General features: G+C 38.1%; 1 protein-coding gene across 1 annotated transcript; it reads right to left on the reverse strand.

The window, feature by feature from the left end:
- Positions 1-4,602: 4,602 nt before the first annotated feature.
- Positions 4,603-25,388, reverse strand: LOC125827561 (tetratricopeptide repeat protein SKI3). The gene is made up of 20 exons (XM_049506858.1): positions 25,263-25,388; positions 24,754-25,173; positions 24,588-24,671; positions 24,422-24,472; positions 22,584-22,676; positions 22,087-22,227; positions 21,876-21,956; positions 21,441-21,688; positions 21,196-21,367; positions 12,161-12,276; positions 12,014-12,071; positions 11,634-11,699; positions 11,292-11,504; positions 11,091-11,142; positions 9,792-10,165; positions 9,614-9,708; positions 7,734-7,976; positions 6,900-7,543; positions 6,430-6,633; positions 4,603-4,893 (listed from the first exon to the last, which is right to left on the reverse strand). The coding sequence occupies exons 1-20, from the start codon at positions 25,263-25,265 to the stop codon at positions 4,712-4,714; spliced, it is 3,540 nt and encodes a 1,179-aa protein (XP_049362815.1). The 5' UTR covers positions 25,266-25,388; the 3' UTR covers positions 4,603-4,711.
- Positions 25,389-26,221: the final 833 nt, after the last annotated feature.

Here is a 26,221-nt window from a genome sequence, read left to right on the forward strand (position 1 = left end):
TAATTTTCAAACTTAATGGAAAAAACATATTTTTTTTGTTTGGTTGGAAGGGAGGGGCGCCTTGGGGGGTGGGGTAAATTTTATTTTATTTTTTGAAAAAACAGATTTATTTTTGTTTTTGGAAAACAAAAATATATAGGGGTCGGTTGGTGGAAGGTGGGGAGAGGGGGAGGGGGTAAAATTATTTTTTGTTTTTGGAAAATAAAAAAAATTAGGGGTTGGTTGGTGGAAGGTGGGGGGTGGAGAGTGTCCGGAGGAGGGGGTAAATTTTTTTTTTCTTGTTTTTGAAAAACAAAAAAATTAGGGATCGGTTGGTGGAAGGTTGGGGGGGGGGAGGTGAGGGGTACCCGGGAGGAGGGGGTAAATTTTATTTTTTTTTGGAAAATAAAAAAATTTAGGGGTCGATTGGTGGAAGGTGGGGGGGGGGGGAGGTAAAAAAAAATTTTAAAAAATAGAACATTTTTTTTTTGTTTTTGGAAAATAAAAAAAAAAATAGAGATAGGTTGGTGGAAGGTGGGGGAGCCCCCGGTGGGTGGGGGTGTCCGGGGAAGGGGGTAATTTTTTTTTTTGAAAAACAGATTTTTTAAAATGGGTTAGAACTATTTTATCCAAATCATATTTGACCAAATTCATATTTATCATATTCTAATTTGGATGGATTGAAATCCAAATCATTTTTGCGCAATCCATATTCAATCCATCCAAATCCGATCCAATCCAACCATTTGCCACCCCTATCTAGAGGTAATAATACATGATGAAAATATATCAATTTTATTAATCATATCATAGTGTTCCGACGAACTCATATTTCAGAAGCAAGCACATTGAATTTGTAGAATATTAAATAGGCTAATTCAGAAGAAAACACAACGCTCTCCTTAAAATTGTACAACATTAAATAGGTTAATTCATGACTCATGGAGTGGACTAACCACCGGAAAGAAATTAATATGTATACAACAAATAATTTTATTTGCTCTAAATATAATCAAGTTTCCATTTACATAAAACATAGCACAATATTAATGTTTCAACAAAATGTATCGATATATTGTATACGTAGTGTATATTCATGCATAGATGAGATATAACTACAATATAATCAAAGATGTATATACATCTATATACATTGTTGATATAATAACATATACAATTATACATTATTGATAGGTCAAACACATGCACAAACTTTTAACTTTCCCTTAAATTTCTTTTTGACACTTTAACTCAACCTTGTTTTATTTTCACCTTCTAACTCCATTTTTCATGTATACAATAAAGCATATATTGCAGATCAATTTTTTTTTCAATCTCAACCAACTCAAATCTCCTCTAACCATTTCAAATTTTTGAATATGAATTCCTCTCAATGTTTCAACTCTTTGATATATTATTCAATCAAAATTATTAACATTTGCAACACGTCGATTTAAAGTCGAGTTTTGAACTTAGAAGAAGGAAAAAGAGGAGGAGGTAAACAACGAAGAAACAAGGAAGAAGAAGTCATCAATGGTAGAAAGAAGAAGACCAAAGAAGGCGAAGAAGAAAGTGTGAATTGCACTTCGCCTGCAATTGAAAATTGTCGAATAGCCATTTTTTATAAAAATTGATAATTGAGTTATTTTGGATAAAAAAATTATGATCAAAGGGTCATTTTGCTTATTATCTCATTATTCATGTCTTGAATTAACCATCTCTCGGAAGGAACATGTCATATCAGTAATATTTCTATAGTGTTGTTCATCTTCATCACTTTCTTTCAAAGACTTTTAGAGTTTAGACCTGATTTTTATACTTCTTCACCCATTCTTTTTGTAAATAAAAATACAATATTGATCAAGCATCAAAATACAAGGACACATATTATAACAACTCAACGATATTTTTATTGAATATTATATTTACTATGTAATTTTTATTTTATTTTTTAAAAAAAAAACAAATTTATACATGAGTGATATTTAAAATGTAAAACAATTTTAATGCTCAAAGTTTAATAAATACCTTAACAACTAATATATATATATTCAAATTCATACATGTAAATTTTAATGGGAAAATTGTATATAATAGCAAACTATTAATTCAAATTAAATGTTATAACCACAGTTTGATTTAATTGTAATCCATAGAAAACTTTTGTCATTCGCCTCTCTCCCTAGGTTTCTCGCTCGCCACTCTCGCTAGTCTCTCCCTCTCTATAACGACTCGAAAAATGATAGGTTAAACTAGAGCCTAAACGTGAGGGTTAATGTCAAGAGTTAAGGGGTTTAGTGGTTAAGCGTTAAAGTACGTACAAGACCCCGTAGTTTAAAAGACCTTCTAAGGGTTGGTTGAGGGTTGCAAGGTCAAGAACCAAGCCAAAAGGGGCAAGCCTAAGCCAAAGACCAAGGCTGCCCCAAGCTTGGCCAAATACTGCCCAAGGACCACGACCAGTGGTCTTGACCACGGTCAGTGAAAGAGCTCGTGAAGGTCCCTTAGGCATGTGTGAGACATGGCATTGAGGCCTAGCCACTGCCTAGGAACCACGACCTCCACCACGACTCGTAGTCTTGACCACAGATCGTGGGAGGCCTCATGGTCTTGCCTTGGCATGGGATCCCAGTCTGTTGTAGTCCGAGGATCTGATGAAAGAGGAGCCTTTTCACTAGAATAGGCTTGTTGAGATACTAGTTCAAGACTTTCTTTAATCTGTAAGAGAACATGAGAAATAAGAAATTCATCATGAATTTGAAAGGAAATTCATTTAACATTAGACTTACCCCAGCAGACTGGGTAATCAATTTTGATGTTGGACTAGATGAGAAAGAATGGAGAAAGTTTGATAGTGGGTTGTGGGTTGAGTCGTGTGGGAGTGAAGAAACGTGTGTGTTGGTGGTGTGATCAATGATCGGGGATGGTAACGGTAAACAAGGAAAGAAAATCGCTAAAATTAGGTAACTGAAAATTTTAGTTTTTTTAAAAAGAAAGTAAAATAAAATTAATGATCTATTATTAATTAATAATAAAAAACTATAAATAGATTAATAATTTATTAAATAAATATAATTTAATTTTAAAATAAAATAAAATTTAACTGATATGTCATAGCCCGTAAATAATATGTTATAAGCAAGAAATTTTTAAAAGTAGGTTTAAAACCCGTAATATTTACTCTTAAATGTGTATATGGGGCGATTTTTCCAAAGAAAAACCAGTTACATATTACATTTAATTAATTACAAAAAACTAATGTCAACAACTTATTACATCTCTTTCTTTAAACTCCATTGTACTTCTGGTATGCTTAATAAATAGGCAATAATTGCGAGGGAGTTGGAGTAAGGAGAAGAGTCGTGTAAATTTTCTTTTGTAAAGTTGCAATCAACTTTTGTTATACATTCAAGGCATATTTGTCGAACGTCCAGATGTTAGGGATTCAATACTCTCGTCTTTCTTCTTCTTATTATTATTATTAGTGGTTTTATGTCAGCATTTTATTTCAGATTTATATTCTAACAAGAGATATACACAGCACACGTGTCTAGTTTTCCCAACTCAAAAATTGGGTCTTAGCGTCAAATGGACATGAGATTATAGCACTTCTACATGTATGTGAGTTTATATGTTAAAAAAAACTTCTATTCTTGATATTTGTAATGGGTTGTTGTTTCTGAGACCCCTCTACTGATTGCTGTGTCACAGGTGAGTCCGGAGGGCAAGACAACTAGTTGTAAATATTATTAGCCTCAACTACAAAGTTAGTGTGGTTCGTTCTATATGAATTTTCAATATAACAAATGTAGTTAGTGTGTTGTTCGTTCTATATGAATTTTTAATATCACAAATGTAGTTAGTGTGTGGTCCGTTGTATGAATTTTCAATTATCACAAATGTTCAGATACTTGGTTCTTAATAATTATCTATGAACATTTAGGCTTCTCTAGTATACTAAAATGGTTATTAATATCTCTGTCTTATATGTAAGCACTGCTCCTTTACTTGGCATTCTAGATCTTTTGAGATAACTTCAGTAAATCCAACTAAATCTTACGACAAAACCCAATTATTGCATGACATTAAGCACTAGCTACTATTTTTCTACTAGTTTTATAAGGTGGTCAGCCACTCTAGTAAAAACATTGGAATACCAACTGAGATCAGACTGAACTCGATTCAAACAAGTGACTTGGTAATTAGACGTGCTTACGCTGAGGATCTCAATAAGAGCTCCTGAGTTTGGTACGTAAATGAACAAACTACGATAAAAAATTATAACGTTTTCCCCTCTCTTTGTACAATCAAAAGGAAGAAATTGAGTCCCTATTAGTTCCAAATTTTAACATTTTTCCAACCGATTCTTCCCCAATGCCGATAACGCTTGCTGGACCTCTGCACCCGCCAGTAACATCTGTCAACGGCTGCTCATTTGAAGTATAGTTTGTCTGGTACAGTTGTTGTTAGACGGCTGCCAGAGCGCCTTATGAGATACCTATGGCATAACTATACATATGATAAATACACGTTAGGACGGAATCGAGAAGTGCAAAGAAGGAAGGAGAATTAAAATGACCAAATAAAAAGATGGAATCCTAAATTAAACCATGCATAAGGCAGATATAACCATAATATTTGCCGGATTCTGGAAAGGAAAGCAGAAAAATGAAATGCCTAGTCAGTAGCAGAAAAGACGGAATTTGAGTTGTTGTACGAGTTCAGAGCTTGCAAATTACTCCATAAATTTCAGCAAAGCTCTCCAATATCTCAAACAAGATGGATTGATATGGATAGCTTGAAGTATCCATCTTAGAGGACTTGTAGATGGCTCTAGATTGGATATAGCTCCGGAACCTTCTGTCAGCCGTCTAGCAAGCAAATGCATCTGGAAAAACAGTTCAGCAGGCCTAATCTCTGCAAGAAACATGATGAAGCCAAAGCATGAGCTGCATAAGCCATTCGGACACTCATGAATAAATTTGGATAGTATTTGTTATTTCTGAGCAGCAGGGGAAACAAACCAGCAAGAGTAACAATACAATAATAGCTTTCTGTCTTTTTGCTAGTAAGAACAAGGTACATAATATAGGCAGTCCCTGTCAGTCTCAGTCTGGTCAAGATGAAGAGCACCAAGTTCTACTGGGAGCTCGCTCAAGATGTTGACATATGTGCAATTATATGGGTGGAGCAATTGAAAAAAAACTGCAAGTACGTGAAATAACTGAAGAGGAAACCATGTCAATCAAGTTAAAAGACCATCTTAAATTTAAATCTCCGACTCAAATGCAATATGCTATTTTAGCCTTTTTATTTCAAAGGCCATTCATTTTTCTTATACTAATATATTGACCCATAATATCTTGCTAACTATTAATATCCTTTTCCTTTAGGGTGCCCTAAATGGAAGGAAGGAAATATATTTAGAAATCTTTCATAGCTACTGGGAGGGGGGAGATGAAAATACAAGTAACCATCGAACTATAGAACCTCACCTAAAACAGAGGCCGTGGTAAGTAATATTTAATATTTAGAGCCCGTTTGGCTTAACTTGAAAAAAGTAGCTTTTAAAGAAGTCAAACTTCAGTAACTCTTAAGTTAAAAAATGAGAAGCAGAAGAGTACCTACTTTTAACTTTTTAACTTTTTTTGAGTCATTTTTAACTTATTTTAAGTTCATTTTTAATTTTGCCAAACACTCCTAAAAGCTAAAAATGACTTAAAAGTAGGTTGGACCAACTTTTAAGACAATCCAAACAGGCTCTTAGTCGTCTCTTCTTTAAAACAAAACCCAAACACCTCATTTTAACCTTGCCCTGTGAAAAGGGCAGTTGGTGACAGGATCACCAAAATGAAAAGCCGTAGTGCTTTCACTTAACCGCTGTCTCAGTGATGTGAAGTGTCCAACTCGCTTTGTGCATCGCTTCAGAGCTTAAGTGCCCCGTTGACAACACTGATCATTTTGCCACAAATTGTGGGGATAGGCTTCTCTTTTCTTTTTCTGTTTTACTCCATTAGTTGTTTCTTTGTGTGGCTCCCAAATATTCCATGTATAAATATCCCCCCCCCCTCTCACCCCTGCATATCACATTAGGCAATTAGCTATGTCTAGAAACACAGGGAACTGGAATGGAATTCAAATGCCGATGCATATATTGGAACTTGGCCGAATACTATACAAGAAAGTGGAAATTTCAGTCAGAATTTTCAACCCCAGTAGTACTCAAATCTTATTTAAAACATAAAAGCATTAAAGGACTAAGAGGGTCAGCTACACGGCAACCTTCCACAATCAAGTACCTTAGTGTGTATGTAGTCTAGTTAGTCTGATTGTGAAAGACCCACTACTCGATATTGCACTTGGTATTGACTCAAGCAAAGTTGCCAACCACAGTCGAAACTTAACTGCTCTAAATAAAATATATATGAATTATCAAAGGACAAAATATCAAACCTGGCGGCCAAGATGACCATTCCTCAATGAGGTTCTTTTCCCACTTTGATTCAGAGCCGAGGCTAGCTTCTGCTTGTGCCAATAGCAGTGAGACAAAGGGTAGCGGCGTTGAAGAACTGTCTTTTGCTTTCTTCAGACTTCTAATAGCAAGTGATAAAAAATCTGAATCGGACTGCTGCCTGGCAATCTCCATGCAAATAACACCTGAATAATCAAATTCCCATTACCAATCGGACCAAAAAGACCATCAGACTTTAATAGACACACAGAGGGTAAGAAAGAAAGATGGATATAGATGGAAGAAAATGCAGACGATGGAATGCAACCCCTGGGCACTTATTATGGTGGGTTCTGCAGAGAGAAATAGAAGAGCTTTTGAATGGGAAAATACACTTCTGCCAAAAAGTCAGTTAATAGGAAAGAGTTTAAGCATATTAAAGTCAGTTTTACAATTGTTCAGCAAATGTTACCATGGCTAAGAAAAAGGCAACTCTCGCCACCAGCCAACAAGCAAGCTTGCGCAAGGGACTCTTCTGCATCAATAAATTCCCCATTCCAAACTGCAGTTAGACCTTGAACCAAATTATACATAGCAATCCACATGTTCCACGAAGTTTTTATTTCTTTGCCACACTCTTGAAAGGCCAAGGCTAGTGAACTGGAATCTGACTGCAGCTTGTATCGACTTTCAAGAAACTTAAGACAAATCCAACCAATATGATTATCAGTTTTGAGCTCCAAGCACCTTATGTACTCTTCATGAAGCCCTGAATAATTATCTTCGACAGCATAGGCACGACACAGTAGCAAGTGTGCAAAGAAGAGGTAGTTATCTGGAAGCTGCATCTCTAGAGCACTTTTTGCATGCATAATGCACTTGAAATTATTCCCACAATGCAAACTAACCTCTGCGGCACAAAGCAGAAGCTGGAACTTTTGGTACTGGGAAGAAATCTCATCTTTTGCATAAAGCTCACTTCGAAGAGCCACATTTATCAACCTCTCAAGAACAACACACAGGTTACGAGGAAATTTCTTCTCCCGCGCCTTCTGAAGATAATTTAGTACAAGGAGGTAATATGAATGATGGTCCCAAGGCTCCTGATGGACACACCTATAAATATAAACATAAATTAGACACACAGAACAGCTTTGGCATATATTTGATGGAAAAAAATTCACGTGTCTTCCTCCCATCGCACCAGAAGTATCAGATTATTTATCAATAAATGAGCCGCAGAAAGTGTATAATAGAAATAAAATTTCATAAATAAACCCAACAGCATGTGGATAAAGAACATTACTTCTGCAGCATCTTGATTGTTTTGCACTCCAGTGTTGAATTTTCTCTACAGATGGACATTGCTAGTGTCTTCTTGCCGCTCCCCACATTACAGCAAGCAACTGCTCCAGCACCAAAAATCTCAACACTGGATTTAACACCTTCCTTTTTCTGATGTTCAGAAGGATCCACTCTGAAGCATCGAGCTGAAATGTGAACATCTTTCCATTCTTTGCTGGCTACTAACAGATAGCCAAGAAGGGTCCTATTCACCAGAATATTACAGAAGATCAATCAACTTTGATCATCATACTAAGAACACAAATTTACAGATGGAAATAAGTTCCATATATGGAATAGCAATCAACAATGCATTTTTTGCTAAACTCTTTCAAGTGTCAAGATCAACACAGCACGTAATTCAAACAAATTAGACCATAATTGAAATGGACACTTAATGAAAGACGAACGAAAATCTGGGAAAGAAGAAGTGGTTAATGCCAGGAAACACCCATGAATTGCTGAGTTGTTGGAACTATAGTGCAAGGTCATACCAGCCACAATATGGTGGACAGTTTGGAGAGAAAGGAATGCAAGGTGTTTTGAGGGATAATTTAACTCTAAGCAGAAAATTAAGCTTGATTGCATTATGTTTTTACATTTCAGGAGTAAATAATTTTTTTGTGGTAGAGTCTGAGTCAATACTAGAGTTTTTGGAATTATTGTAAATAGGTTCATTAGGACTCACAGGATATTTTGTAAATCTAGATGCCAGCATAGTTTTGTGTGCTGAGGACTATACAGTTACCATTTTATAAGAAAACGAAAATCAACATGGAACAAATCAATTGTGCAAAATGAGAGAAGACGGACCAATGATATTCAGCAAGAGTTCTTGAGCATGAAGAACTGGACACCCATGCAAAGATTTTCTAAGGCCGAGAAAACTTAGCAAACGCCAAACCCTCCAACCACCCCCCCAAGTTAAAAGCAAGCATGGACATTGATGTGTAAATTAAGTGATGCTAAGGTAGAAGATTGAATTCTTTACAGGAGTTCAAGTAGGAACTGACAGACTGTGACCAAGAATCCTGACTTCGGTAATTTATTTATTATCTTTTTATAATAATAATAGTGGTCATACCAGCACTCACGTCGACCAATCAACTGCAGATTTCCCACGGTTCTCCACCACGGCCATAGCCAACGGGACAAGTTTACTTGGCTTTTTTTTGCCTCTTGCTGAGATTTTAACCTTGATAGGTGTGGTAGCGACTGACAGTAGTGGTGGTTGCCACTGGTTGGGGGTTGGTGGTTGGTTACAATAATGTTGGTTAACAATGATGGTAGTGGTTGTGATGGCAGAGCATGTTAGTGGTGGTCGCTGGTATCTCTAATGATATTAAGACTCTGTTCAAGATCTTAATGAATAAGATTTATTCATACCAAATAATTGTTTAAATCTTAATGAAAACGAATGCACTTAATGGCCTACGATCTGAATCATACAGATTCAGACTTTCTTTAAGTGCAAACAAATGAGGCCTAACTCAAACCACCACAATAAGATTCATTTATTTCTCAAGAAGCAAAGGAAACAAAATGCTTTCTGAAATAAAAACAGAAACTCACGTATTTTTCAATCTGGAACAACCACAAAAATTGCATCCAAAATTGGCCAACTCTTCAATCTCAAGCAAATCATAATTCAAATAAATGAAAAGACATGGTCCGTGAGGATTCATGTAGTCAGCCCCAACTTATTTGGAACGGAGGCTTAGTTTTTTATTGTTCCAATCTCAAGCAAACCATGATTAAAATGAATTACACCCATTAATCTGAAGTGCTCTGATCAAGCACAATTCACTAGTTCATGCCAAAGTGGGCAACATGAAAATGTACCTTATCAAATGACTGTTTGGAGAAATATGAAGAGCTCTTCTTAGATAATTGACCCCCTGCTGAACTTCTAGGCAGTCCTTAGATCCATGTTTGACCTAAATCCCCGATAAGGAAGTCCGGATTTACACTTAGAGGCCCAAGATCAAGTAAAAAGACGCAACTGGAATAGAAAACTTACTAGTAAGCCCAGTGTGGCCATGAAATCCAGTGCAGCAATCTCTTTGCTAGATGAAAGATACTCACGAACACTTGAAACAACTGAGTCAAGCTGATGACTTTCATCTAATGCATGAATAGCAGATACTACAAGCCTAACTCTTGAACTCTGGAAGGCTCTTTTTGGCAGTTGTAATATGTATCTCATAGCTAATTCCTTCCCTGAAATATGATATACTAATCTACAGATGAAACTGACGGAGGCAGCAGCCAATGGGTGCTCTGTTGGTAAAGCAAATGAGGCCAGTCTCTTTGCCATCGAAAGAGCAAGGTCATATTTTCCAAGTTTCCAATAAGAAAGCGCATAAAGCTGCAAACCTTCTACATCCAGAAGACCTAGCGAAAATGGAAATTACAGGTTTAAAATGACCAAGCAATAAGCATTGTCATAGCGAATTTTCGATTATGAGAGCAAAATCATGCAAGTAGGACAAAAATATCAAATACATTTTAAGCAAGATGCTACTCCACGACTTCAGCAACTAGCTAAAGTGAACACTAAGAGATACCCAACGCCTAACATTTTTGCCCAACTAGTAGTTCAGCACTCATATAAAGTCTCAATTCATAATAATTTTTTGAGCAACTTTCACATATAGCAAACACAAAAATCATATTTGTATGCTATAGCTATAGTTTGCATAATTGCGCTCCATAGCAAACATAAATATGTATATTTCGCTATACATATACAAAAGAAAGCAGTTTCAACTAATCTGTTTCTGTATCGGTATACATATACAAAAGATCAATTGTATAATCTGTGTTTGTATAAAGCGAGAAACAGAGAAAGGCAAAAGAGAACTGGGTAGGGGAATATTTGTATTGTATAATTATAAGTGTTTAGGATGAAGATATATGTATTTGCATGTGTATATACAATTTTCTCTCGCTTTATACAACCAGAAACGCAATTTATACATTTCTGTTTGTATAAGCGAGAGAGGTGAGGGAGAGAGTAGCGAGCGAGATCTGGGAGAGGGGAATTCGCTTTATACAAACACAAACGCATTTTATACATTTGCGTTTGTATAAAAGCGAGAGAGGCGACAATTAAATCGAACTATGTTTATAGCATTTAATTTGAATTAATAGTTTGCTATTATATACAATTTTCCCTAATTTTTTTATAGTACTCAATTCATAATTGTTGTTTTGTTCACAGACAAGTAGCAGGCCCTAATCCCTCACCATGATATTTTTCTTAAGCTGTAATTCTCACTAGGAACAACAAAAACGCAAATATGATAAAGAATCATACCTTTGCTTTCCAAATATTTACATTCTTCAATAGCATCATCAGCATTTCCTGCCTGTATGGATACAAAGCATCTCAGAACTTGCATAAAATAATGTTGATCAAAGCACCCGTTGACAATGGCAAAAAAAAACGAGTAATATTGCACATTGGATCTGAAGCAAAAGAACTTGAATCTGAGAAGATGTGGTAAAAGTGTATTACCATACAAAGTGACCTGGTCAAATTAATTGATATATCTGCAAGAGATGATTTTGAAAGCTTTCCTGCAAAAACTCTGGCAGCAAGGCGTGCCAGTCTATATGAAGCAACAGCACTTTCATAATCACTCCGTGCCTCACAAACTAGCCCTTTCAGATTGTGAGATTCAGGATACTGAGGTGCGCGCTGCAAAGCCTGCTGGATGGCTCCAAATGCCTGGTATAACAATTATAATAACTTACACTCAATACTAACTGAAGTAGTCCCTCGTCAATGAATCAGAGCCTAAACATAGACAAGCAACAATTACATACACAATGGATTGTAAACCAAGTGCCTAAGTACCTCTGGAGATCGCAGATAACCAGACTGCAGAGCAAGCTTAACTAGACCTGTTTGGAATTCTGCAAGCTATTCAGAGACAGGCACTGTAAGAACCTCCAAACAGGACAAAAACAACTGAAAAGAAACCACGTAATGAATTTTCTGATAAAGCAATAATTGGATTGACTTGTTGGGAGAATCACATGTATATAAGTGTGCATCTGAACTCTAAAGTCTGTTTTCACAAGCATCAGGATGTGACCTGTTATACTAACTTTAGATGCAGAAGCAAATCTAACAAACTCCCAGACAAGGTGAAAGTTGATATATTTTCTGAAAAAAACACTTAAAGAGTTTATATATTTTCTGAAAAAAACACATAAAGAGAGAAATGTAGTTACTGGAAAGATCTGAACCGCCCGCAGACAGCACTCATACGCCTCGTCTGGTTTCAGATTCCTGTTAAGAAGCGTATTTAGCTTTATATTTCACACGAAAGGTGCAAATGCATCATTCCTTATTTTTTCTATATAACATAATGAATTTACCTTGCAGCAGCATCAGCCGACATGCCTGACCATGGCAATGAAAATGAAGGATCAATACTTCTTGCACGATCAAATGCTAGCTGAGCCAATTGACTTTCCCCCTCCTGCCTATAAAGCTATATGAACCCAACGTTTAGACAGATCTAATCATCACACATGCATCAATCAATTTACATAACAGACCCGACCTTAATATACAGTATGATCATGACTTGCAACGGTTAATAGTTCAGCACATTGGATAAGGAGACCCTACACACACGCGCGCGCGCACTCAAAAAAAAATGAGGGAAGCAGGTGACAAGAAAGACGTGATTCTATAGATGACACAGTCATCTATACAAATAGGAACATTGTGGATGCTTAAAAAGTTGAAAAGTACTATCCACGTAAAAACTCATTTTCTACTCCTCAGATGCTCTCTTGTTGCTGTCCCTCCAAAGCCCCACAAAAGGGTCAATGGACCAACATCTCATGCTCTGCATCCCCTGCACCTTCTTCTGAAAGACAGCTATGCAACAGATCTTTCACTGTACCTGAAATCAATCACTATACTCCAAACTGGTTAATAGTGTCCAGCACAATTGCCTTGCACTCTAGCAGTGCACTAGTAAATGGTTTACATCTTCTCCCGTTCTTTTGCATATACAGCACCACATAGTATACCTTCTTTTTATAACCGTGGTGTCCGGGCCAGCTTTCTCGCATCTCAACTAATTCCATGGGATAACTGTCACCTCCAACCAACACCAGACAACTGTCCTTCCTTTTTTTGAAAATTGACAGCAATTAGGATTGCCCCACTTATTGTCATCTAGGTGAACATGCACCTTTCTCGTGCTGTAGTAAACCCATCTACCAGATATAGGAAGTTCAAGTTCACTCTTCCGTTTTTTTTTTTTTTTTTGAATAAGATAGAGATTAAGAAGTTCAAGTTCTCTCTTTTAAGTAAGCTAGGGTAGAAGAACTTAAATTGAGTACTAGCACGTATGGCTATGGATACTGCAAACAGGATTTCTGCAATTGCTGCCGAAATGCCGAGAATGTCCCACTTCCCCACAGTTCTCTATTTTCAGGTGTTCCTTGTGGAGTATACGTCTACGACCTTAACGATTCACAGTTTTTGTTCGAATTTCCTAGCAAGAAGTTGGCGAACAAGTCATGTTGGGCAATCTCTAGATGTGCAAGTCCAAGATGCTGATTCGGATGCTTCTACTCAGTTCAGCGTCACGTTTTGCAGTAAAGCAAGCAATTAGGAGTGGATTTTAAGGATTTTGAAGGGGGGTTTTGGTCCTTATTCCTGAAATTTGATAGCAAAAGACGAGATGGCAGAGGCATCCTGTCTTAGTCCCATTTCAATCACCATCAAAGCTAAGGGGGCCAACGAAATAAAAAATTTGGAGTTCGGGGTAAAATTCAAGGAAGGAGAAGCTAGGAGGGACTCTAACTTAACAGGATATCAATGAAAGCTAATATAATCTCTTAGAAGGTGAGGGGTTTGAATGATCTCGAAAAGAGGAGGATGATCAAATAATTATTAATAGAATGAAGAGTGGATATCTATTGTTTCCAAGAAACAAAAATGGAAGGGAATATAGGGGATGTAGCTAGACATCTATTGGATAACAGGTGGGATGATTATGCCATCTTGGTGACCAATGGAAGAAGTGGAGGTATTCTTTTTCTGTGGGATAAGAGGGTGTTCAGGGAGATTATTATTGACGGGTTTATTCTCTGACAGTTAAAAAACTCTTTCATCAATAATAGGGATTTTGCTTGGTTTTACAGTGGAGTTTATGCTTCATATGACAGAATGGAAAGGGAGGAACTTTGGTGGGAGTTAGCAGGATTCAGAGGGCTTAGTGAAGGGGCTTGGGTGGTGGGTGGTGATTTCAACATCACCGAGTTTGCTTCTGAATTTAATTCTGGTAGGGGCAACTCCAGGGATATGAGAGAGTTTTCTGAGATCATTGAGGATTTAGAATTGGTGGACCCTCCTTTATTTGGAGGGCAGTTTACATGGGACAGGGGCATGAATCACAATTGTTCTAGTAGGTGTTTGGACATGCAATTTGGGATCATGATTTCAAATTCCAAATTCTCCCAAAAAAAACAGAATTTGGGATTCCAAATAGTGATGTTAAATTTTTCTAACTGCAAAACTTGACCCATAAGTTTTTGTAAAAAAGACTCAGCAATTTAAATTTTGCAAAAACAGAAGAGATTGTTCATATCATGTGAAAGAATTATATACAAAAATATCTAGTTACTACTTTTGTTGACTAGTGGGTCTTTATAAAATATGTGTCTTTGAAAGTTTATAATCACAAATATCTTTTATAAAAGGAATTTGGAGATATGTGATTTATCAATGCAGCGCCTTAGGATATTCCATATCTTATTTATGAATAATGGTTTGCTCATTTGATAAGATTTGGTAAGATTATATAAGAATTTGGGAAATTTTTGAGAGTTCTCACGGGGGTTTCACATTTATGAGAAAAAATACAACTTAAGAAATCCAAATTGAATGTCCAAACAAAACTTCAACTTCAAATCAATCTTATTTCACATCATGTCCAAAAAGGGCCTTATAGTTCCTACAATTGGATAGGCTAGCTAAATTTCTTAACTATGATAATAAGGCCTAATATGAACAACCTTTATATTACATTGATGGGTAAACAGTACGAGCAAGGCTAAAGACATCAGAAGTAAATCATTCAATCCTGGATGAACAAAAGTCCATAGGTCAAGACCTCACTAAATCAATACAACTAAAATGCTCCCAGGCACTCCTACCGAGGTAAACCTCTAGCGGTCCCTTCTGGGCCCTAGAATCCCTTTCCGGTGATCTTCCATTGCCGGAAACATACCCGCGCCTTCTTTCCCTTCTTTCTCCTCTTCTTTCTTCTTCTACCTCTTCTTATTCAAGCCTTTCTTCCTTTTTTCTCGTTGTGCAACTATGGGGGATGATACTATTTTCTTTGTTGTTGGTTTCAAATCGTACGACATTACCAGGGTGGTATCCAGAGCCGAAACTTGGTACGACTGGGTAGAGAGAGGCAGCAAGATGATGACGAGGATGAGTATTAGCCAGAAGACGATGGAGTGGCTAGCCTACACCCTCAAGGAAGCCTCTAAAAGCCATGGAAACACTGTACGCAGATGGAAACGTCAGGACCACTTTACTGAGCTTTTCTGCGCTAGGAACTACAACAAATTTGGTCGGTATATTAGTATTATGAAGGTGCAGGACAAGAAAAGAGATGTCATCATCATACCTGAGTGATCTTTAAACTCTGGATGGATGGACATAGCTACCAAAATATCAGTCTTCATAAATGCTAAGGGCCAACCGATAGGTAAAACATCACATAGGAAAACTGAGAAGGGTTTATTATATTCAGACATTGTCAGGAACAATAAATGGTCTACAAGGGAATTAAACGGTGCGAGGATTCAACAAAAAGGGAATTCACTCATTATATCAGATGCCATCTCAACAACTCAGAACGAGTCTCTAGCAAAGAGTGTTGTCGGATCCCTACCGGAGGAAATCCCAGGCATCACGTTATCAGGGATCCGACGATAGGTCGCAAGCACTTGGAGGCACAATCATGGAATCAATATCTTCGATCTGGGGGGAATCGATTTCTCTTCGAATTCCCCAATAGAACAGCGGCTGATCACATAGTAAGGGGGGACTGGTTTTGGAAATCTTACAAATTCAGCCTTGAATGGTGGTCACCAACCTCAAATGCCATTTTTGAGAGACCGAATCAAGTCTGGATAAGAGTAGTGGGACTCCCTCTCCATTTGTGGTCCCAAAAAGTTTTCCGTGAGATCGAAAATCTCTGTGGAGGCTGGATCCGTACGGAAGAAGAAACAGAATTACGCAATCACCTCAAATGGGCTAGGCTAAAGGTGCGAGGAGATGGCGAGTCGATTCCGAGCACAGTGGAGCTGACCTATGGAGATTTGACATTCAAAGTGCAACTATGGGTGGAGACACCGGCTAGAGTGATCTCCGATGAACGGAGACGAATACCCATTAATATCCAACGGTCTGAAGAAGTGTCCGGTCAAAAGGGGGAAGACAGCCTTTTAGGGTTTACAGAAGTGACTGGCCACGTGGGGTCCTCGTATGATCCAAAAAATTCAAAATGGCCAGCTGGCCCAGCACGTGATATCACATGTACACCAAGGGACCACCACTCTATTCTTCCTAAGAAAGCAATCTTAGTAAATAAGGGGAAAAAATTGCGCCCAGATATTCTGGCCCAATCCATTTCAAATGGGCTGCCTGCAGAAACTTCTTTCTCTCTTTTGTTGGACCCATTTGTGGTGGAATTAGAGGCTAACTTAATTACCTCTTCCTCCACTACTCCACATCAGGCAGAAGAGCTCGTAACAGCGCAAGGGTTATCTTTGAGAGAGGAAGAAATTTTGAAGGAGAAGAGAGGAGCAGAAACAGCGATGGGGAATATTGTAGATACCTTTGAGATTCTCTAGCAGCAGGCCAGCACATGCATACAAGGAAGCAACCCTCAAAGCACTGAAGTAGTCAGTACCAGTTTGATTCCGTTTGAAGAAGCCGTGCCGCTAAATCAACTCAGCCCAGAAGAAGGGGATGATCCAGAATTTGACGTCCCTATCTGGATCCATCAGAACATAAACAAACTGGCCAAGGAATTTGGAGTGGACATCAAGGGGTGTAAAGATGAAGCTTTATCATTATTCATGAAGATTGACGGTATGAGGAAAATCAACAAAGATAACGGGGCAAACACCAGTAAAGCAACACCAATAATAAAAGGGTCTAAAGAATTGAAAAGCTTAGAGTGTGGAAGCAATTTCAGAAGCAATGGCACAAGAAGCAAAGGGGGATATACCGTTCCAAGTTCCCAATGACAGTGAAGATAATCACATGGAATGTGAGAGGCCTTAACCAGGCAAACAAGAGGTGTGTTATCAAGAATCTAATTCATGAATGGAAAGCAGATGTGTATTGCTTCCAAGAAACTAAGATTGAGGGGGATATCAGTAACATTGTAAAAGATTTGTGGGCTAATAGAGGAGTAAAGTTCTGCCAACTTGAAGCTAGTGGGACTAGAGAGGGCATTCTAATTCTATGGGATGGGAAAGTCTGGGAGGGAGCTATCAGCAATGTAGGAGCCTATTCTATATCTTGCCAGTTTACAGGCAAGAATCAAGAATTCACCTGGCTCCTGACCGGTGTCTATGCTCCAAACAATAGAGAACAAAGAGAAGAAGTCTGGTGGGAGGTTGGATCAGCGAGAGGTCTGGTCAATGGGCCCTGGGTGGTTTGTGGAGACTTTAACACAGTTCGATATCCTTCAAAGAAGAAGAACTGCGGCAGAATATCAAAAGCAATGAACGATTTTTCTGAATTCATTATGGACCTGAATCTGCTGGACCCTCAACTAGCAGGTGGTAAATATACTTGGAGGAAAGGGGACAGACATGATGTTGTGGCTAGATTAGACAGATTCCTAGTGTCTAATGAATGGGATGAAGGCTTTAAAAACATTAAGCAATCAGTTCTACCGAAAGTAACATCTGATCACACTCCGATTATGTTGCAATGTGGGAACTGGGAGCCTGCGAAATCTTACTTCAAATTCAAAAATTGGTGGTTACACACAGAGGGTTTCTTGGAAAGGGTCAAGGAGTGGTGGACTTCCTTGACATGTGAAGGAAGACCTGACTTTATTCTAGCTTTCAAACTAAAGGCTTTAAAAAACAAACTAAGGGACTGGAGCAAGTCTGGTCAGGGTAATATAGCCTTGCAAAAACAGAGTATACTCAGTCAACTTGCTGAACTTGAGGAAACACAGGACCAGAGAATTCTCAATGTGGAGGAGATACACTCAAAGGCTGAACTTCTCCTAGAGTTCGAGAACATTGCCAAGTATGAGGAGATATCATGGAGACAGAGGTCGAGGGTTAATTGGTTGAAGCAAGGTGACAATAACACTAAATTCTTCCATAGAACTGCCAATGCACACAAAAGGTATAACTCTATTGATGAGTTAAATGTGAATGGGGAAGCAGTCAAGAGTCCAGAAGTTATAAAGAAAGCGATAGTGGATTTCTATCGGGAATTGTACACTGAAACTGAGACCTGGAGACCCTCAGGCAATTGCAGGGGAGGACAAATAATTTCTGAAGAAGATAATCTTATGCTCCAAAAGGAATTCGAGGACCAAGAGATATGGGAGAGTGTAAAGCTTTGTGCCGGAGACAAGGCACCTGAGCCTGATGGTTATACCATGGCTTTCTTTACGCACTATTGGGAAGTCATAAGAGGAGAAGTTATCAATGTTGTTAAGAATTTCCATGAGAGATGTGTTTTTGAGAAAAGCTTCAACTCAACTTATGTTGCCTTGATTCCCAAAAAGATAGGTGCAAAGGAACTTACTGACTTCAGACCAATCAGCCTAATTGGTAGTGTTTACAAGATCATTTCTAAGCTTATTACTGAGAGACTCAAAAAGGTGATGCATAAACTAGTGGCCACTCAACAGTTGGCCTTCATTAAAGGTAGGCAAATAATGGATGCCATCCTCATGGCAAACGAGTGTGTGGATTCTAGAACCAGAAGCAATGCTCCAGGGATTCTCCGCAAGTTGGACATACAGAAGGCATATGATCACTTAAATTGGCAGTTTTTGTGGGAAACTCTTGATAAAAGAGGTTTTGGTGGTAGATGGCTAAGATGGATGAAATTTTGCATTCAAACTGTCAAATACTCAGTTCTTATCAATGGCTCACCTACAGGCTTCTTCTCTGCTCAAAGAGGCCCTAAGGCAAGGTGACCCTCTATCACCTTTTCTATTCATCATTGCAATGGAAGGGCTAAGTGATATGCTGAAAACTGCTCGAGAGAACCTTTGGTTAAAGGGATTCAAAATATCAAACAGAGTGGGATGCGAACTGGAGATCACCCATTTACAATACGCAGATGATACTCTCATATTTTGTGATGCCAATAAAGAACAACTCAGGATGCTAAGGGTGATCTTTATTCTCTTTGAAGCAGTATCAGGACTTCATATAAATTGGAATAAGAGCTTCTTATTTCCAGTTAATGTAGTTCCTGACCTATCCTCTCTGGCTAGGATCCTTGGTGGAAGAATTGGTGACCTCCCTACGACTTATCTGGGGATGCCTCTGGGAGCTAACAGCAGGCCTTTAGGTATTTGGAATGGGGTGATTGAAAAGTGTGAAAGAAGACTAGTGAATTGGAAGAGTCAATATCTTTCCCTAGGGGGAAGACTAACACTTATTAATAGTGTCTTGGACTCTATGCCTAGTTATATGATGTCCCTTTTCCCTATCCCTGATGGAGTAATTGATAGATTGGATGCTCTAAGAAGGAACTTTCCATGGGAAGGCAACAGCGAGACAAAAAAATTTCACTTGGTTAAATGGGCAGCCTTGATTGGGAATAAACAAGTTGGAGGTCTAGGGGTGAGAAACTTGAAGACTCAGAACCAATGTCTATTAATGAAATGGCTCTGGAGACTAGCCTCCAATGAACAAGCTTTGTGGAAGAAGGTGATTCAGGCAAAATATGAAATGGAAGATCATTGGTCAACTAGCATGGTGACCAACACTTATGGAACTAGCCTTTGGAGAACCATAAGGAACCTATGGCCAAAACTTAGAGGGAATTGCAAAATCAAAATTGGAAATGGTGTGAAGGTCTCAATTTGGGAAGATAGCTGGCTGGAACAAGGTCCCTTAAAAACACTCTTCCCTGATGTGTTCATCCTCAACCAACAACAGAGGGCTACTGTGGCAGAGGTTTGGTCAAACCAAGGATGGAATCTGAGCTTTAGAAGACCCTTCAATGATTGGGAGATCCAGAGAGTAGTAGAATTCTACAGAACTCTGGAACAATTCAGAGGAGGAAACACTGTCCAAGACTGCCTGGAATGGAAGGATCACAAGCAAGGAAGATTCAGTGTCAAGGGGGCTTACAAAAAGTTCAACACTTTCAATACCCAGATTAACGGGTGGCCCTGGAAAATGATTTGGAAAGCCAAAATTCCCTACAAAGTGTCTTGTTTTACTTGGCTACTTGCTAAACAGGCTGTTTTGACTCAGGAAAATCTCATGAGAGAGGTATCCAATTGAGCCCTAGATGTTTCCTATGTGGGGAAAAGGCTGAGACGGTGACTCACCTGTTTCTTCACTGTAGGATAACCAACCAACTGTGGGACCTCTTCATCAATAAAAAAGGACTGAAGTGGGTGATGCCAAGGAGAGTAACCCAAACCCTGAAGATATGGAGTAGTTATGCCAACATCTCAGGACATAGGGAGAGATGGAAAATCATCCCAGCTTGTATTTGGTGGTCAACGTGGAAAGAAAGGAACCTTAAATGTCATCAGAACAAGAGCAACACTATTCAGAAGATGAAGATGAATTGTCTTGTGTTGTTTCATTTTTGGTGTAAACAGGAGTATATGGAAGATCTAGAATCAGTTATGAATGTCTTAGGATCCCTGTAATTTTTGTAATTTTTGTCATAGGATTGAAGATCTTCTGTTATACTCTCTTTAATCTGTAATTAGGAATCTGTAACATGTTGTGGCAGGTTTTGATTTTTTGGAAATAGAAATACAAATGTTACCTTCTCAAAAAAAAAAAAAAAAGTCCATGTGCTTAATTGCACACTCGGTCTAACAGTTCATGCAAAAACACAGTGATATTTCCAGGTTTTTGACTCCTGTGACTAAAATCTTATCATGAACCGAAGTAAATATATTTTTGGATCTTCTTACATGAAGCCAACAAACTCAATGAGTGTTCTTCAGGACCTGAGGAAGAAGGATTGTTCAGAATCTATGGATTCTAGCATAAATATTCAATAAATGGAACTGTAATTACATGATCCATGATACAAAGTGCTCTACTAAAAGGTTTTCTTCAGTTATCCATTTCTGAGAGTTTCGAGAAATAAATGAAAACAGATAATCTTGGAAACTAATGCAGCAAGTTACCTTTCCAAGATATGCCCACGCAACAGCAAGAGAAACATCCAACTGCAGTGCTCGTATGAAAGCATGTTGCTTTAATGCAGAATGATCAGATAAACACCCTAAGGCTACCCAAAACTCGCTATTGCAACCTTCAAGCAATAAGCCTCCAAGGCACATCTTTTCAGACACAAACCTGAAAAATGAGCTAGTGTAATAAATGAGCTAGTTCAAATGTAAGATATTAAGCAATAAAATAGAACACATACCAAGGGTTCATGTCATCTTTACAGTTCTCCTTTAACGAGAAAAGAAGCTCAGATGCAATGGCAACATCAGTATACACATTAGCTTGCCAAGGGGACAAATGCAATGCCCGCTGGTAGGAGCGACAAGCAGATCTGACTGCTAAACAGCAGATTCTCTTCCATGACAGGATCGAACTACTGAATGAATTTTCATCAGCTCCTGAGCCCAATCCTTCATCCATCCATGGAAAACATTTTGCGTATGTGAGCTAACCAAGGATAGAAACAGCACCATAGTCAACACTAAAACATAAATGTAGTAAAGTAATAGGATGGGGGGAGGCTTGACATGCTCCACACAAAGCTGTAGGAAGAGATGAGATGTTGGGAAATGGAATTGCACAAAAATAACTGGCATAATGCAAAGAAAAAACATAATTCAACAGATGCAGTTACCTGAATATCTCCAAGAAGCTTCCAAGCACAAGATATATTGCCAACAATGGAAGTACTTGCTAGAGCCACCTTTGAAGCTTCCTGAAATCAAGCAAAACACTTGAGAAAAGTCTCAACCAAAAGAAGGAAGGGCGAAGGAATAGAATAAGTATGTCCTTCTGCACCATAATGCTACAGAAGCAAGTGAAATTTCAAATGCTGTATAGCTAACCTCTAAGAGTGAAGCTCCCCATTTAAAGGCACCAGAATCAATAGATTCCTTTGCCAAACTAAGGAGTGCGGAGGCAAGCCCATGATGTGCGGACAAATTCAGAGGTGAGATTTGTAAAGCTTGTCGAAACTGCTCTATTCCCTTCATTCAGGATTGAAGAGTAAAGAAAGAATTGTTAAAAGAATCTGAATATCTTTCATAGGTATGATCTTCACCCATATGAGCTCATAGCCAGAAATTTTCTTCTTTTTTTCTACTGGGAGAAGCTTTTTGTATAAGTAAAAAGAACTTTTTGTCTATCCTTATATAAGTTTATTTGGCAGAATAATACCTAGAGACACAATGCACACAACCTAATAATTTTGAATTCATACACGAGTCTACTAAACCACTCCAAGTTCAGGAGTACCAGTCCAAATCCACACGTCGAACTACATATATCAAGCTTGTTAAAATTGCAAAGTGAAGCATGGACCAGAAGCAAGGAGTAACTTTACCTTTCGAAACGAACCAAGCATCAAATAGACATTTCCACTTTCTACCAGTGCAAATACTCGTGATTCCTCCAATTCAATAGCTCTTCCATAGGACTATTATAATGTGAAGAAAAGATTGAGCAACATGTAGCAGACATTATTTTTACAAGGTAAAAGTTTATGTTAAAGAGTACCAAGATGGTACAGAAAGGAGAAGAAATACAAAGTACGGAGCAGGCAGACAATCACATTCTCTTTCCTAACAGATCTAAGAAATCCATATGCTGATTTAAACTCAATAGTGGGTTACTTTTACACCAGAAGTACAAATTTTATAAGCATCTATTTTTAGTTCTAGAAATCAAAATTATTTACCCTTCAAAAGAAGCCTTGTTCCTCTCCAACCAAATTGTCCAAAAGATGCAGAATGGAACAATCCTCCATATCTGCTTTCTCTCTTTAGGAACCACCAACTGCTGCCAACTTCCCATTAACCCCTTTACACTGTGAGGCATCACCCAAGTAATACCTCTAATAAAAGAAATAAACCCCAGCATTGTCTGGCAAATCTGCAGTGAAGAAGTAGGTGCTCAACTGACTCCTGATCTTCTTGACACAGATAGCATTTGTTGCATTGGACAAAACTTTTCTTCTGCAAATTCTTTTGAGTTTAACATGCCCCTCAAGAAGCTATCCACCCAAAGCAAGCAATACCTTAACAGGAGCTTTTGCCTTCCATATCATGTTCCATGGTCAAGAAGCTTCCAATTGTCCTGACTGCTTTATCAACAGTATGTAGCAACTCTTGACTGAAAATTTGTTATCTTTGATTGCTAACCAAATCAGAGAGTCCATTATATTATGATCAACAGAAACTGATTTCAGCTACAGTAACTGACATAAATGCTCTATCTGACGATCATTTAAATTTCTCCTGAAATCAATCCGTCAACCAGTATTTGCATGAAATCCGAAAGTAACTGAGTAAGTTAGGAAATTTATTTGGCTCCATTACCCACCTCAAATCTGTTAAACTGGTTGAACTCTTTCCACTGCTTACTAATGCTCTTTCATAATCCCCCTTCAATATTTCTCCATGCTTCCTCTTTACCATGGATAGCATTCATCAACTCCTTCCGGACTTCATTCCTCCCATGTTATACCTCCAAAGGCATTTGAAAAGTAGACTTTTATCATCTCATTTCAGATTTCTTACACTTATTCCACCCCACCCCCCACCCTTATATCAAGGTGTAGCAGGCATCAAAGGGATGTACTACCATTGAGACATGGCATCAAAGGGATGCACTATCATTGCGGCACGGCATCAAAGGGATGTACTATCATTGTGACACAATGCACTTAACTATTCAAACATCTTACTCCAATAACAACAACATACCCGATGTAATCCCACAAGTGGGGTCTGGGGAGGGTAGGATGTACGCATACCTTGCTTCTACCCTTGTGGGGTAGATAGGATATTTCCAATAGACCCTCAGCCCAAAAGAAGTGTTATGAAAGCAAGATTGAAAGGAATATAATGGCAGCAAAATATCAAGATACACAGAGAAAATAAGCAGCGTTCAAACAACTTACTCCGTTCAACTATTTTTAATACATATACATCTTATGTATCAATAAACCAAAGCTTTGAAACAAAAAAAAATATTGAGGAAGTGTAAAAGTAACAAAATTATTGATGTCCCTTATCCTTTAAAGCATGCCATCTACCATTAAGTAGCTCACTCTCCTTTCATATGTTTCAATGGGATGTTTCCATAGATTACCTAATCTCCCCCTCTCGTGGATTTTAACTTCTCTAACTGCCTTTTATGAACTAGAGCATAGGTAATTACCTTAACAGCGGCTGTAAACATGCCCATTTGCTGGTAGGATAGACCCAGGGCCTAGATAAGTACAAGATGGAAAAAGTCACTGAGGACTGAACTAGTGACGGAATAAACTAAACAGCGTCAGAGCAATTATTAATAAGAACAAACGAGAGATAGAATAGGAAATAACCTCCCACAAATCAGCACATGTGGGATAGCCTCTGATGGCCTGCTGAAGACTCTGCACTGCTTCGGACCACTTGTTTTGGTTGACCTGTAAGTTTGCAATGTATTTGACAGGACGGAACCCTAAAAAGGAGGCAATGAAGAAGTAGAAAATTAGGGTGAGCAATAACCAGAAGGTAACCCAATCTGCATAAAGCCCAAAAGGCCCTGGGCGACTTGTGTGAAGCTTCACGGCATACAGCTATCTCCAAGGTCTCTTTTCCAGTTGCGTCCAGTATATCACAAATTGCTTCCCCAGCAATTGAATCATCTGGATTAAGGCCAAGGGCTCTCTGATAACACTTGATAGCCCTCTGAGAGTCGACAGCTACTCGAGCATAGTAATGTCCCAAATATGTGAAAGCAGCAGCGTTTTGTGGGTTGAGCTTGGCTGCTATGAGAAAATGTTGTGCGGCTTTCTCCTGAATATCTGGCAATTCTCCTCCCTTGTCCCATAATAAGACTCCGAGATCAAAGTGGAGAGAAGGGTCGCCGGGCTGGGAGACAATCGCTTCTTCTAACCGTCTTATAGCAGCATCGTCTTCTACACTCTGACATTTTAAAAAAAAAAAGCTTAATGATGATTAAAAAATACTACTACTATTACGTAAACGAGAGAGAAAGGGTTGAAAGAAAGAACCATTTTCAGCTCCTGAACCAAATCCTTGATGACTTCGCCGGCGAGGCAACCGCCGATTATACAATCCAGCTTCTAAATTTCTCTCTCTCCCTCTTTCCTTCCTTTTCTTTATTTTCAAAATGATCCCTTGTATACATTTGGGCGTGGTTTTTCTAAATATACTTTTAAGCATTTTTTGTTCTTTAAATTTTTCTCAAATGTGAGCTTCTTATTTTATCTTAATCACATATTTACCTACCAAATTATATCAATTAGTCAGATTTAGTAAAAAATATTGCATTTTTTATATATATAGAAGCGGCTTGGAAGCTGAGTGTTGTCTTGCCAGCTTGCTTTTAAGGGCAATTTTCGTGATTCAATCATCGGTCTGACGCGTGTTGAATGTTTAAGGTAACTATCGTGTTTTTCTAACTTTGCACATGTTGTATAGTGTTTTGGTTTTTCCTGATTCTCAAAACTTCTTCATCGTCTCAGGTGAGTCTTCGATCTCTTACCGACGTTTTGTGTTAATTTATAGAAGCGGCATGGACGTTGTCCTACCAACTTACTTCCTTTATTTTCTTCATTCAATCATCGATCTGACGTGTGTTGAATCCTTAGGTAACCGTCGTGTTTCTCTAACTTTGCGCACATTGTATAGTATTTTGATTTTCCTGCTTCTCAAAACTTGAGTCTTCAATCCCTTAATGTTGTTTTGTGTTAATTTACAAATGTTATTGTCATAGATTTAGATATTAGAGAAATTGGATTTTAAGATAAAGTTTTATCGTTGTTTCTGCCATGGTGCTATTGCATAAATTAGATTTTAAGACAAAGCTAATCTTTTAACAAATCTTTTGATTATATAATTTGTCCTCGTTATGACCCTTAGGAAATATGTTATGCTCGGTTTATGCACCGATATTGACTTTACTAAATTGATCGGCATAAATTGAATTATTCTTATTTTTGTTGTGTGA

This window comes from Solanum verrucosum, unplaced genomic scaffold, assembly GCF_900185275.1.
Source record: "Solanum verrucosum unplaced genomic scaffold, falcon-dt-bn FXZP01000064.1, whole genome shotgun sequence".
In the NCBI taxonomy this organism is placed as follows: domain Eukaryota; kingdom Viridiplantae; phylum Streptophyta; class Magnoliopsida; order Solanales; family Solanaceae; genus Solanum; species Solanum verrucosum.